Here is a 15,633-nt window from a genome sequence, read left to right on the forward strand (position 1 = left end):
TATTTGTGTGTGTAGACGATTTCTCCCGATACAGTTGGTTACTTTTCTGAGAGAAAAGACAGAAGCCTTCAAGGCCTTCAAGACTCTGTGCATAAGAGTTCAGAAGGAAAAAGATGAGTCTATTATAAAAGTTCAGAGATTGAGGAGTGATCATGGAAAAGAAATTGAGAACTCACTATATTCAGACTTCTGCTCTGAGCATGGTATCTCACATGATTCTCAGCTCCTAGAACTGCTCAACAGAATGGAGTGGTGGAAAGAAAGAACCGAACGCTACAGGAAATGGCTAGAGTTATGCTACATGCCTCACATATGCCACAACGTTTCTGGGCTGAAGCAGTACACACAGCATGTCATACTATAAATAGGTCTACCTTAGACCAGGGACGACGAAAACTCCATATGAGATCTGGAAAGAGAAAGAAGCCAAATCTGAAATACTTTCATGTGTTTGGGACAAAGTGCTATGTGCTGGCTGACAGAGAACAAAGAGGGAAGTTTGAACCCAAAAGTGAAAAAGCATCTTTCTTGGATACTCTCCGAACAGTCGTGCATACAGAGTCTACAACAAGAGGACTCAGTCTGTGATGGAGTCAGTAAATGTGGTTGTCGATGACAATCCAGAAGAACCAGTGGACTCAACAGTGATAGAGTCACCTCTACGTGATTCAGATGCAAGTTATAACAACAGTCAGCTCAAACCACAAGATTCATCAGATGAAGATCAAGAAAGTTCGGAACAAGAGATAGATCTCATGAATGATGTTGGTAAAGACAAACCTACCAGAACTCAGAAAAACCATCCATCAGATAACATTATTGGAGATCTGTCAGATGAATGAAAACCAGAAGCAGAATAGAAATAATCTGACAGAAATATCTGGGTCTTACTGCTATACCTCAAAGATAGAACCAAAAAATGTCAAAGAAGCTCTACAGGATGATCTGTGGATCAATGCAATGCAGGAGGAACTACATCAGTTTTGAGCGGAATCATGTCTGGAATCTTGTACCAAGACCTGATGGTGTTAACGTAATAGGAACGAAGTGGATCTTTAAAAATAAAACTGATGAAGCAGGGAATATAGCCCAGAAACAAAGCTCGGTTGGTGGCTCAAGGTTATACACAGATTGAAGGGTTGACTATGACGAGACATTTGCTCCTGTAGCTAGACTTGAGTCAATTAGAATCTTGCTGGCTGTCGCTTGCATTTTGGGATTTACATTATATCAGAGGATGTCAAGACAGCGTTTCTGAATGGGTATCTCCATGAAGATATCTATGTGGCTCAACCTATAGGTTTGAAGATCCAGAACGTCCTTCGTATGTCTATAAGCTTCCGAAAAGCTCTCTATGGTCTTAAACAAGCTCCACGGGCCTGGTATGAACGTCTGACACAGTATTTGCTCCAGCATGGATATAAACGCGGAAGTGTTGACAAAACACTGTTTGTCAAATCGACAGGAAGTCATGTAACCATCGCTCAAATCTATGTTGATGACATTGTGTTTGGATCAACCTTGCCAGAAATACACTGATGAATTAGTACAAGTCATGGAGGAAGAGTTTGAAATGTCCATGGTTGGTCAACTGACGTATTTCCTAGGTCTACAAGTCAAGCAAAGTTCTGAAGGATACTTTATTTCACAAGAAAGTATGCTAAGAATTTTGTCAAAAATTTGATCTGGAATCATGTAAACCATCCAGAACACCGATCTCCACTTCTACAAAAGTATCGAAAAGATGAAACTGGTATATCAGTGGATAACACAGTCTATCGTAGCTTGATAGGCAGTCTGTTGTATCTAACAGCCAGTCGACCAGACATAATGTTCAGTGTTGGAATCTGTGCAAGGTATTAATCTGACCCAAAGGAATCACATCTGATAGCAGCAAAACGCATTCTGAAATACGTGAAAGGAACGATACAGTATGGACTCTGGTATTCCAAGGATAGTGAATTGAATCTGGTTGCATATTGTGATGCTGATTGGGCAGGGAATGTTGATGATCGGAAAAAGTACTTCTGGAGGATGCTTCTTTGTTGGGAAGAACTTAGTATCCTGGTTAAGTAAGAAACAGAACTCTATCTCACTAAGCACTGCAGAGGCAGAATACATAGCCGCAGGTGGTTGTTGTACTCAGTTGGTTTGGATGAAACAGATGTTTTTGGATTATGGTCTTACACAAGGAACAATGATACTTTTTTTTTTTGTGACAATGTCAGTGCTATTAACATCTCCAAGAATCCTGTTCAACATTCCAGAACGAAGCATATTGACATCAGGCATCACTACATCAGAGACCTGGTTGAATCCAAGGAAGTTGAGTTGGAATACATTTAGACTGACAAACAACTGGCGACATTCTGACTAAGCCACTGGATGCTAATCGTTTTGAAATTCTCAGATCTGCTCTGGAATTGCAGAATTGACTGACTAAAGCAGTAGGTCCGTCAGAGAGGAGTTGGTTTAATACGGGTCAGTGTTATGACTTTGAATTTCCTTAAAGACTCTTCTCTTTTTATGTTAAGAAGATCTTCTAAGCTTAGTCTTCTCAAAAGATATCTGAAAAGATCTCTATGCTTTTTGAATTTCAAATTCCCTTGGGTTCCGTTTCCTTCCAAAAAAGGAGCTGTACCGTTGTGTCCATCAATCACTTCTGCATGATATTTTGACTTGCCGCATTAATTAGGGTTTATCACCCTTAAGACTATATGATACCGGGTCAAGAAGAAAGAAATCACCTCAGCTCCCATCTCTCCACTTCCCGTGCTTAACTGCTATCGGTGTTCTATTCTTCTCCTCGCACTTAATTTTAAATGGCGGTAAGAAACATCATCATTAAGCTTGGAAGCAAGGTACATCCTCCGCGGCAGCCCTCAAACACATTCAGATGCTTCTACAGTTGGCTATGAAGAAGAAGCTCAAGCTTGATCCTCTGCTTCGCGACGAGATTCTGGTGACTGTTATGACCAACTATCCGGAATTTTATGCTGAATGGTCGGCAGATGATGTAACTGAACTTCTTGTATTGGTCGCCGAAGCCAGTGATGACGTCTCTCTAGTGTTTATTCCAGAACCCTTCAATGGAAATCGGGCCGGGGCATTCCTTCAATTTTTTGCTCAACGTGCCCTACAATCTGTTGAAGAAGCTCGACGTCGAGAGGAGTCCCAAGCTCTGTATCTTGAAGCTGCTCAGAGAGAAGCAACACACAGACAGGAGATTCTTCGACAACGGGTAAATGATTCTGAAACTCCTATTGAAATTTCTCCTGATAGACCTGTTGATTCTTCTATTCCATCGTCTGTGTCTGTTTTGCCTGAAAATCTATCTGCTTTGGGTTCCGAGAAGTCCCCTGTGAATGTCAATCTTCTATCTTTGCCTGTGACTAATGTTGATGATGAAAAATCTGATGCGTTGCGTGTGTCTGATGAGAAAACAAAGTCTTCTGATGAGCCAAATCCACTAAGTCTGGTTGTTTATGCTTATGAGAATATTGCTCTGCCTCCGTCTGAAACTGTTAATGTCTCTAAAGAGTCTTGTCCTGCTGTTGATCCTCCTGCCTTACCTACAACTGTTAAACCTGTTGATTTATCAAGTCCCCACAAGTCTGAAAAAACAGGTGGCGTTCCTGTTTACACTGCAACATCTTTAGGAGAAATCCTGGAACACGTGCGACATTTTGCTAGATTACCATCTGCTTCAATCCCTCAACCTTATCGAGTGATACACCCTTCTGAATCCTCCAGTGAAGATGATAAGATACTGGATGAGGTGTATGGATCCCAAGCACCTTCTTCTGCTGCCCCTACTGTTGAGGGAACTGCTCATCCTGATTCCACGAATTTCCGAATTCGAGAGATATCAAATATTGTTGGGAGCTCATCTGCAAATGTTTCTGAGTCTAGCCACTCGGTCACTCCTGTTCAGTCCCCATCCAGAGAAACAAGACGGACAAAAAGGAAGAATGTTCCAACAAAGGTTGTTGTTGAAACCAGTGCTGATAATGTAGATGTGGATCAGCCTGTGAAAAAGAGAAAGTCGAGTGAGATTGCTAAGCCTGAAGGAGACCCACCTATCCACCAAGTTTCAAGACTCTACGTTCCTCTGTTAAGCAACAAGGAACTACTGCTGCTCAAGCTACTTCTGCACCAGCCCCCTCTGCCAGAAAAGGGAAACCTACTACAAGGTCAAGTGGTCGAAGTATAACTCCGGAGGTTCCACCTATTGAAGGAATTGATTCTACTGTTTACAAACCTCAGTTTGTATCACCTGCTGCACAAACAAAATGGGCCACTATGGTCAGAAGGGAGCTGATTGTTCAAAGAACTGTGGATGAGAATCAACTGAACTCCGTTTGTGATATTCTGCCCTTGCTGAATGAAGTTGGTCTTTTGAAAACTGTTACAGATGTTTGCCCTTACTCCAAGCTGCTCACATATGAGTTCTATTGCAATCTCAGTGATGAGATTGACAGTCTCACAGGGCCACGACCGATGCAAATCTTCATCAGAGGGAAGTGGTATGATTTTGGGCCAGATGTAATAAATAAATACTATGGCTTGCCTACAGTGCAAGAAGAAGCTGTTACTGAATGAGACGTGGTGGCCAAAACTCTTACCGGTGGACATACTACATCCTGGCCTACAGGAGATAAGGACTATTTGCTGAGCTCGCATCTCACGTCTAGATATGTCATCCTACATCGCCTGGCTCTGCACAACTGGTTTCCATCAGCTCATTTCAACACAGTTGGCAAGCTTCTGGCAGGGTTCCTATTTAGAATTGGAACTAAGATGCAGTGTGATCTGGGCAAATGGATTTTTTATCATGTTCTAACTCTGATTCATCCCCGGGAACAGAAGGTAAGACTACCGTTTCCAAATCTGATTTTTGGCATCCTTACCTCTCAGGGTCTTAAGCCTATGCCAGCGAAGTGATCAGTCCGACGCTGCTGTATACTGTTGATAAACGTCTTTTCTCTGGAGATCATATTAAGGATGTCGTTCCTGTGACTGCCCCATCCAATTCGGAACCTGATGCTGTGAATGATGAGTCTCCTCATGCTAAAGATGAGAAGCTTTCTGAACAATTGAAGGCGCGAGTTGCTGATCTTGAGACGGTGCACGGCATCATTGCCAAGCAACTGACTGGTGCGCGCACTGAGCTAGCTACTGTTCTTCTCCGCATGAGCTTGTCTGATACTGCTGCTGCTGCTGCTGAGGATCCCGTGAAGTCTGACTGTGGCTCTCCCTCAAATGCTTAATCTTTGGCTACCATTGGCAAAAAGGGGGAGTAGTAAACTCAGGGGGAGTTTTTTTTTTTTTTTTTTTTTTTTTTTTTTTTTTTTTTTTGTGATCGAGTACCTTCTGGCCCTGGCTGGGCGTGACTGTTTTGATATTGTTTGTTTTTTGTTTTTAGACTACTTTGGATCTTATGTTCGTTTTATCCTATGTAATCTTTTTGGACACTTGGGTTGCTTCCTTTAATAACCTATCTTAGTTCTTTTTAAATAGTTGAGTTGTTTTGCCAAATAATAGCCAAAGGGGGAGTTTGTTAGTGTTTTTATGTTCAAAAACTCCATATTATAATTGGCAATATTATTATGGCATACTAAGATAGGTTTAGAGTCTGTCGGTTGGGTCTTCAGTTTACTGATCAAGCAGAAGCAACGACAGAAGAACTGACACTGAAGATCTGATTTAGGGAAGCTGTTTCCTTAAGAGTCTTACGCGGTATTATCAGCTCAGTATGGAAAGACGATCAGCGTATCTTCAAAGAAGGTAATGGACCTAATCTGCTGAGATTACATTCCTCTTTTATTGTCCTACCTTCTACAATCAAAGATCTTTTATGGAGAGTGTTTATAGAAGGATCTATAAGTACCAGTTCTAAAAGGTAATTGGGGTTACGCCAAATAAGAAGAAGAAACACTCCATATCAGATTTAAGAGTCTAGATCTTTGATTGTTATGCACCTTCTCAATACAACTTGTTCATGGTGATTAAGATGATGAACTTGAGAAGAGTTACTGTTGCTTAAACGAAAGGACACTAAGATCACACTGTTATGGGAACAACATTATAGAGCGTCACTGAAGTGGACTGCATCAGAGCTGGCTCTCCAAGTGAAGGGACTTCATTGGACTTCTGTATGCATGGCTCTCCATCTTCAACAATCCACTAAACCTGTGTAGACTAGGTATGTACCTTGTGTGGGGCACTTAGGTAAGATTATTGTATATCTACCTTTGTACATTGGATTATGACTTAGTGGATTGGACGCCTATGTGATCGTCCCCCAGACGTAGATACACACTGTATCGAACTGGGTAAACATTGTGAGTGTTCGTTCTATGTGTTTGTTTATTTTTCTCTGATGTTCGCTCCATGATCTATCATTACTAAGTAGGTGCTTAACTGAATCTATCAGTATTCTAAGTCAGCAAACTATTTCTGATAATTTTCGTAAAACGAGGAAATGCAAAATTACACATATCTTTCCATCGCATCCCTTCTATCTTCATCTTTTCTTACGGTCATAATGACATTCACCCTCTCTTTCGGATTATTTCCTGTTGTACTCGGTAAAGCTCCCCATAGACGTTCCGACATCATACGAAACATTTGGGCCACTTGTGCTTCGATATTCTTCATAGACATAGCATAATCTTGCTTCACCATGGCTATTTCTTGTCTTTTCTCTTGAGTGATCTCTTGTTTGAGGAATCCTTGGTCGCTCTTTATGTCATTGATTACTTTGGTTAGCCTCTCTTCAACTTCCTTAGCTTCGCTCCTTGGCACAAGCGCATCACTATGGGAAACATTTGGTGGTTGGTAGAGAGCATTACTCGGTCCTTGACTAAAATGTGGGCCATATGCAATTCGGCCTCTATCTCTTCCCGATCCATAAGTGGATTTGTCACCTTGGTTCATTTGTGGTCTCTCTTGGTAGTTTGTTTGTTGCCATCCGCTACCTTGCTTCCAATTCGAATTTTCACCTCCCCATCCACTTCCTCGTGGGATTTGTTGAAATCCCACGGCTTCTATCTCTTCAATGCTAATGAAGGATTTACATTTATTTGTGTCATGAGGTCCGCCACATACATTGTAATAAAGAGCTAATGCTATACACGGTTGAGACTTAGCTTCAAGCTTCTCTATCTTGGATTGAAGTCTCTTGATTCCATGTGTCATTGCCTCTACCTTGGCAACGTGGCTACATTATCTTTCACCTCGTACATCCCGGCCTTGGAATCTCTCTTATTATACCAAAAGGAAGTGTTGGATGATATCCTCTTGTTAATGTTTTAAAAATTAGTGTCTAAAACCCCAACTTGTAATTGACTTTATCATTATGGCAAATTAGAATAGGCTAAGTCAGAGTCAGACTGTGTTTGAAGAATGAAGACCTGATTGATCGGGGAAGCGTCTCTAAAGAGTTGAAGCGGTTGGAAGACAATTTAGAGGAGCGTATGTGCTGGCAGATGCGGTTATGGCTTGAGGTGGAATTACAAGAAAGTCCTTACTGATTTGGACACCTTAAAGGGTATGGACGTGATCTGGTTTAGATGCTGCCTAATGTTCTGATTACGTGTCCCTCACCCTCACCCTCAACCAGATATATATATATATATATATATATATATATATATATATATATATATATATATATATATATATATATATTTATTTATATATATACACACATACATATATATATAGAGTTGCTGATTCAAAGAAGGCTAATCAACTCATTAAACATTCTCTTGAATCCAAGAAAGCACTCTATATTCTAAATCTCTTTCTCTGATTACAACCTCTTCTCAAGACCTAAAGTTCATGATGATTTAAGAAGATGAACTTGAGAAGAATCAACTGTGCTTAAAGTTCACGAAGGTCACTCAGCTGTGGGAGACAGTGAAGGACTGCGTCAGTGAAACGGACTGCATCAGAGATAGATCTCCATTGAAGGGATTCCAGGGACCTCTGAATGCGTGGATATCCGTCTTCAACAATCCACTAAATCCTTGTAGATTGGGTACTTACCTTGTGTAGATCACTCAGGTGAGATTGTTCTTCTCTACCTTTGTACTTTGGAGTTGAGTTAGTGGATTGGACGCATCAGTGATCGTCCCCCAGATGTAGATACACATTGTATCGAACTGGGTAATCAAATCTTGTGTTGTTTTGCTTTCTGTGTTTACCTTTTCCGCACTTTATCTTATCTGTTGGTTTATCTGTTTGAATATCTGTTATACTGTCTGTGTTAAGACTGCACACCAACTGTTTGATAAAAGTAGGTTGATGGAATAATCACGGAGCCGGATCGGAGCAGGACAACACGGACCGGGTCGGACCCCGCGCCCACCCGCGATGCATGGCAAACCGCCCCGGGGTCGGCCCAACGGGGGTCGGCGTTGGCCGACCTCCCCGAGCTCGGCCCCTTGGGCGAGCTTCGTGCTCGGCCAAGGGCTGGGTCCTCGCGTGGAGCGAGTCCCGCGGTTGGCCCAGAGCCCGTAGCGGCCGGGGGGGTATATAAACACCCCCCGGTGTCCTAATCAATCATCTTCTACTTTCTTACAATACTTGTAACGTTATTACACGTCCCGAACCTCTGTAATAGCATTTTATGCTCAATTAATATAATATTTACCGTTCTATTATTTATTTCTCATATTCAAACATATATACGGGTTGTATAATTCGGACCCCCGGGTTCATATAATCCATCATTCGTGCTCTTGTTGAGAGCGGCTGTACAAGCTTAAGCGCTCTCCCTACTATCCTTCATCCGCAGCGATGACAAGATCCGGGTCGAACACCCACAACTCGTAGGGTTCGCGCAACACACGCGACCTCTCCCTCGCCAACCACCCCAACAGGACCACGACAAGTTGGCAGACCGTGCATGTGGGGGCCGGAGGGGACCTCCGAGATCAGATCAACGGGAGCCTGCTGGGGGCCGTGGAGGACCTCCAGGGTCGTCTCACCAACAATCGCCCTCTCGGTGGGACGACGCCACCCGTGCCACCGCAGGTCTCGACCTCCCAGGAGGATGCCGCCGTACTCGAGCAGGGGGCGAACGCACTCAACCGCGTTGCGGCGGGGCTGCGCCGGGGTGCCCCAGCACCTCTACCTCCACCCCCTCCGAGGGTGCGTGTAACACCCCGTGTTACGGCCCCTAAAACCATTTAATTAATCAATCAATAAGCCCAAGAGAAGGAATAAATCATAATGATTAATTAGGGAAAAAGGCCCACCATAGTCCATGGGCCCTCATATATAAACCCAACCCCTAAACCCAATCCTTAGTTCCGAAAGGAATAGAATTAGCAAGCCTATAATATTAGTTCCTAATTAGGACTCCTAAATATATAAATAAGGGACTTAGGAGACACCTAGAACTTCCCACACGCCTAAACGCCCCACCTCCCCAGGAGAGCTCCAAGAATTCCCCTAGAAGAAAGCAAGAAAGCAAGAAAGCTTAAAGAAAGACCCTTCATAGCCAAGGAACTAATTAAGGCTAAGAGGTAACCCATGTCTCAACAAAACCTATTTTCATAGCTATGATTTCCCCCTTAGGGTTTCCCCATATTATTGTGTATTAATGACTTGTGATAATTATTGTTGATGATTGATGTGATGATCCCATGGGGGATTTTGATAATCTTGATATTGAGAGATTCTTGATAATTATGATATTCTTGATGATTATATGGAGTTCCTAATGATTATGTGTTGTTCTTGATAATTGGGTGATGATCTTGATGATTATGTGTTATTCTTACCGAATCTTGCAATTAGAAGACGGACCGTATTCTTGTTGATATAAAAGTGATTAGAACCCTAAGTTGTATCGTATGATCTTATTCTTGGATTATCGGGTGGGGAAATCGCATGTTTGGGTGTTGATTATACTTAGAAAAGCATGGTAGGTTATGTGCCGTTCGTTCCTCGTATTTGATTCGTTAATTGTCTACGGGTTGTCGTTAATTGTGTTGTAAAGTGTCTAAGCATGGTTTCGGGTTCCATAACGGTTCCCGGGGCGTAAAGTGTGTGAAAAGAGTCAGTGGGGGGTAGGTGGGGGGTAGGGGACCCGCCACCTACCCATAGCCGTAAACCACCGCCTGGCAACGGGTGGCCGGCAGGCGGGCAGCTGGCGACCCGCTGCCCGAAACAGTAGAACCCGGCGGGCAGCCGGCGGGTGGCCCACCACCCACCGGCTACCCGTTGGAAAGTCGTCCCACCCAGGACCCCGGCTTCCCCGTCTGACGTCCCCCGTTCCCCGTGGTGTCCCAACAGACCCCGTTTATCGTGCCTATGTCTAGTTTGATGTTTCGGGTACCGTTCGTAGGTTTATGAGTCTATTATATTGCATGCTGGTTGAATTGGTACCCCGTTGACCTAGGTGGAAGAAGTATGAACCCCTAAGGACTATTCTTAGTATGTGATGGATCACGCATAGGTTTTGTTATGCGCTTTCTCCCCCTTCCTAATGTGTAATGTGGGTTGCATGTGTTTGCTACGTGTTATGTGTGTGCTACCCCAATTCGGTTGCGATCGGATTGGTTATCCTGAGCTGCGGTTCAGAAGCTGGCTGCGGTCAGATTGATACTCTTGGGCTGCGGTCCACCGTTTGGTTGCGATCAAACGTTCCTATACGAGCTGCGGTTCGTCCTTTTTCCTGGCTGCGGTCAGATGACATTCTCTTGGGCTGCGGTCCACCGTTTGGTTGCGATCAAACGTTTCTATACGAGCTGCGGTTCGTCCTTTTTCCTGGCTGCGGTCAGATGACATTCTCTTGGGCTGCGGTCCACCGTTTGGTTGCAATCAAACACTATGATGAGCTGCGGTTCATCGGTCGGTTGCGATCGACCCCTCCGTGTTGCGATACGGGGCAGGGTGCTGCGGGGCCGTGTCAGAGCTATATGCGCTGACCCTCATGTATGGGCATGCGATTGGTCCTGTGGCAACAACAAAGTGTGTTATGTGTTGTGATATGGATGAGTTGTGATTATGAGTGTCTTGGGGGATGTGACTATGGGATTTATATTGGGGATTGTTCATGTTGGGTTATGATTATCGTTTATGCTTGCCTTGTCCGCCTTATCTTTTGTGAACTGCATATGCTCGTTATAACTGTTGCTTGTGTCTAGCCTTATCTGTCGAGTCATTCCCGGTTTTAAAGCTAGAGTTCGTAGGATATATCTTCATGCTCATAATGGTTTTCGTATATCTATATATATCTCTATATGTATTGTATTTCAACGCGTTGGAGTGGGTTACCAGCATCTCTCGCTGAACAGATATATTTGGCTTTCAGGCACAGAGGACTAGAGCACTGGAGCGCGCTAGAACTGGAGCGTAGAAGTAGAGTAGTTTCCCTTTCGGCCTGCGTGCCATGTTATGCATTGTGTTTCAATGGATATTAGTTAGACAGCCTGTGCACCTGGGTTCTCTAGCCCAGGTGTGGCATAGCACCCCGTACACTTATGATATACTTTGGGATGTAATGAGATATTACCTTTATTATATAAGCTTAAAATGTCTTGAAAATCTGGGGTGTTATAGTGCGCAGCGGCCCCAACACTCACGCGTCCCGGGCGCCCGCAACGCTGGCCGAGGGAGAAGTAAACTCACCACGACCCTTCAAAAGACGCGACAGGGCGGAGGCCAGCCGAGGCCGGCACGAGCAGCGAGAGGAAAGGCGGACTCGGCCGACCCGGACCACATCCGCGCTCGGGCGGTTAGGCCCGCGTGCGCCGGCGCGAGACTGCCTAGGGCCGAGGCCGGCCGCTCATGCCAGACAGGAGGAGTCGTCATGCTCACGGAGGTCCCGGAGCCACGAACCTCGTGTTCCGGGGCCACGGGAGCCGACCCCACCAATGGAGCGCTCGGGGGAAACTCGAGGCCAACCTCTGTGCACTCAGCGCGACGAGATGGAACAATTGCGCCGACAGATGCGTGAGTTGCAGCGCAAGATGGAGGCACGCGACGAGTCACCGGAGCCTCGGGACGCCCTGGCCACGCCTTTCACGAGGAACATCATAGCCGAGCCCCTGCCTCGGGATTTCCGATTCCCGTCCATCAAACCCTACACGGGGGCGACGGACCCGCGAGACCATCTCAACAGGTACAAGGCAGTCATGATGATGACAGGCGTCAATGACGCAATCATGTGACGCGGCTTCTGCACGACTCTGGATGGGCAGACCCAAGATTGGTTCGGGTCTTTGCTGGGGGACTCCATCCCCACTTTTGCTGTCCTGGCCAAGAAGTTCATGTCACACTTCGTGGGCAGCATACAACGGAGGAAGCAGTTCGCCGACTTGTGTTACCTGAAGCAACACAAGTCAGAGTCCTTGGCGGAGTACCTGAGTAAATGGAAGAAGGAGGCCATGGGGGTGACGAATTTTGACGAAAGATCCGCTATCCCGTTTTTTACCAACAACCTCAGGTCGGGTCCTTTCCACAGCGACCTTGTCCGGAATGAGCCAAATACGTACACAGAATTGATGGACCGCGCCGCGCGGTATGCCAATGTCGAGGCAGCAGAGAAGAGGAAGAAGGAGGAGGAGGAAGGCCGAAGTCGGGGCGACAAGGCAACTCAACCTCAAGAGGACCGCTGCCCACCCCGGTCACGCCGTGATCGGGGTCCCCGACTAGCCCCGCTACGACACCTGACCCCGCTGACACAACCTGTGAGCCTCACTCTGGACCACGCGGAGGAAATGAGCATCGTGTCGTTCCCCGAGGAGTGCTTAAAGATCTCCCCCAAGTCCGACCCGAAGAAGTACTGCCGCTTCCATCGGCAGCGTGGGCATGACAACGACGAATGTATGGTCCTCAAGAGGCAGATCGAGGAGCTCATCCAACGGGGATACCTGGGGCAGTATGTGAAGAGATCCGGGCAGGACCACGCTAAAGGCCCCGACAACACTCGGAAGAAGAAGGATGGCGTTGGGCCATCCGCCTCTGCCCAGCGCAAGAGGGAGCTCGGCCAACTCACGGAGGACGAGGAGACCGAGCCAGACAACCCACCAAAGAAGAAAGTCATCCACGTCATCTTTGGCGGCCCAGAGGGAGGAAACACGCCCGCCGAGAGGAAGAGGTGGGCGCGGAGCCTGTACGTAGGGGAGGTCGTCGGAGCACCCCATGAGAAGAGGACACGCAGGGAGCTTATAACTTTCACCGACGATGACCTCCCGGATGGCCCCTTACCCCACCGAGACGCATTGGTAATCAGGTTGGAACTTAAAGACATCATTGTCCACCGGGTACTAGTGGATACGGGGAGCTCCGTGAACGTCATGTATTATGACACCTTCACGCAACTCGGACTATCCAGGAAGCAGCTCTCCCAAGTACGAACCCCGCTATCCGGCTTCACCGGAGACTCCATTGAGACAGAGGGCTCCATCACCCTCGAGGTGCAGATCAGCACCCCACCGCACATCAAGACGTGGGAGGTAGAGTTCGTGGTGGTAAAGATCAGTTGCGCCCACAACATCATCCTCGGCAGACCTGTCTTGGAGGACGCCAGGTGCGTCATCTCCATGGAGCACCTTTGCCTCAAGTTCCCTACCCCCACTGGAGTGGGCGTTGCGCGAGGAGACCAGAAGATTAGTCAGAGCTGTTACTTGAAGGCCTGCCGCCAAATAACGAAGAAGGACCTCCAGGTACACACAGTAATCGAGAGGGCACTTCGAGAGGAGGAGAAGCGACCCCGCGCCGAACCCGTGGTGGACACGGAAGAGGTCATCCTAGACCTCAGCCGACCTGACAGAATGGTGAAGGTGGGCACAGTCCTCCCGGCCGACCTCCGAGGTCGGATTGTCGAGGTCATCTGCAGCTACAAAGACGTGTTCGCCTGGGGTCCCGAAGACATGTCGGGCCTCAGCCGGGAGGTCATCACAGACAAACTGGCGGTAGACCCCAAAGCCAAGCCTGTCCAACAGCGGAAGCGCTACCTCGCCGCAAATAGACGAGAATTTGTGAAGAAGGAAGTCGACACCCTCCTCGAAATCGGGCACATCAGGGAGGTCATATACCCGACATGGCTTGAGAACATTGTACTCGCACCTAAACCACCCACGTGGAGGATGTGTGTGGACTACACGGACCTCAACAAGGCATGCCCCATGGACCCCTTTCCGTTGCCCAACATAGACTACCTGGTGGACGAAACGGCGGGATGCGCACTCATGAGCTTCCTAGACGCCTTCCGGGGGTACCACCAAATTTTCATGCACGAGGATGACGAAGAAAAGACGGCGTTCACCACACCCTAGGGGCTTTTGCTATCGGGTCATGGTTGTCTCGGGCTCAAGAACTCGGGAGCCACGTACACAAGAATGGTGGCCAAGGTGTTCAAGAAGGTCCTCGTCCGGAACATGCAAGCCTACGTCGACGACATGATTGTGAAAAGCACGGAGGCCGACCTCCACATAGCCAACTTGACCGAGGTATTTTCTATTATGAGGCAATTTGATTTACGTTTGAACCCCAAAAAGTGCACTTTTGGGGTACACGGAGGGAAGTTCTTGGGGTACATGGTCTCAAAGAGGGGTATTGAACCCAACCCCGAGAAAGTCAAGGCCATCCTGGAGATGGAACCCCCGAGGTCCCTCCGCGAGGTCCAGTGCCTCAATGGTCGGCTGGCGGCCCTCGGCCGATTCCTCTCAAGGTCGGCCGAGAGGTCCTTGCCATTCTTCGGGGTCCTCAAGAAGAACCAGGGGTTCGAGTGGTAAGACGAATGCGAGAGAGCCTTCGAGGATCTCAAGACGTACCTCATGACGCTACTCCCCTGGCCAAATTGGAGAAAGGGGAAGTTTTGTATCTATAATTGGGCATCTCGCAAGCTACAATCAGCTCCGTACTGGTTCGGGATGACGCAGGGACCTAACGCCCGGTGTACTACGTGAGCAGAGCCCTCCGAGACACCGAGCTCAGGTACTCACCGACGGAAAAAACAATCTTCGCCGTGGACGCCACGACCAAGAAGCTCGGGCATTACTTCTAAGCACACCCCGTGCGGGTCCTCACCAACCAACCCCTCGAGGCGGTATTAAGGGCCTCGGGGTTGGCAAGCAGGTTGGTCAAGTGGTCCATGCGATTGAGCCAATACCACGTCTAGTTTAAGCCCCGACCCGCGATCAAGGGGCAGGCACTCGCCGACTTCATAGTCGAGTGCATCGCTCGCGATGCCGCCGAACTAGCCCGGAGCGATGAGGAAGATTGGTGGACCCTGTCCACGGATGTCTCGTCCGGCCCCAAGGGGTGTGGCAGAGGGGTGGTCCTCGTAACCCTAGAAGGGTTCCGGGCCTACTACGCCCTTCGTTTCCACTTCAAGCTGTCCAACAATGAGGCCGAGTACGAGGCACAGCTGGGCGGCCTCAGGCTCGCGTTGGGTCTGAGGGCCTCCAGAATAAGGGTGCGGTGCGACTCCCGACTGATGGTCGGATAGGTGAATGGCGAATTCGAAGCCAACAAAGAAAGGATGAGGAGATACCGCGACGTGGTACTCCAGGTCCTAGGTCAATTGACCCTCTACGAAATTTTGCAGGTACCCCGAAGTCAAAACGGGGACGCGGACTTACTCTCTAAGCTCGGCCTTGGCACCCCGGA

The 15,633-nt window shown here is 47.3% G+C and overlaps 1 protein-coding gene across 1 annotated transcript; it reads left to right on the forward strand.

Annotated features, from left to right (window-relative positions):
* The first annotated feature begins 11,945 nt into the window (after positions 1–11,945).
* Positions 11,946–14,297, forward strand: LOC109192140. Its single transcript, XM_019342731.1, has 2 exons — positions 11,946–12,167; positions 12,219–14,297. Exons 1-2 carry the CDS (start codon positions 11,946–11,948, stop codon positions 14,295–14,297), a joined length of 2,301 nt encoding a protein of 766 aa, XP_019198276.1.
* The last annotated feature ends 1,336 nt before the right edge of the window (positions 14,298–15,633 follow it).

The sequence above is a fragment of the Ipomoea nil genome, unplaced genomic scaffold (assembly GCF_001879475.1).
Source record: "Ipomoea nil cultivar Tokyo-kokei standard unplaced genomic scaffold, Asagao_1.1 scaffold1769, whole genome shotgun sequence".
NCBI classification, from domain to species: domain Eukaryota; kingdom Viridiplantae; phylum Streptophyta; class Magnoliopsida; order Solanales; family Convolvulaceae; genus Ipomoea; species Ipomoea nil.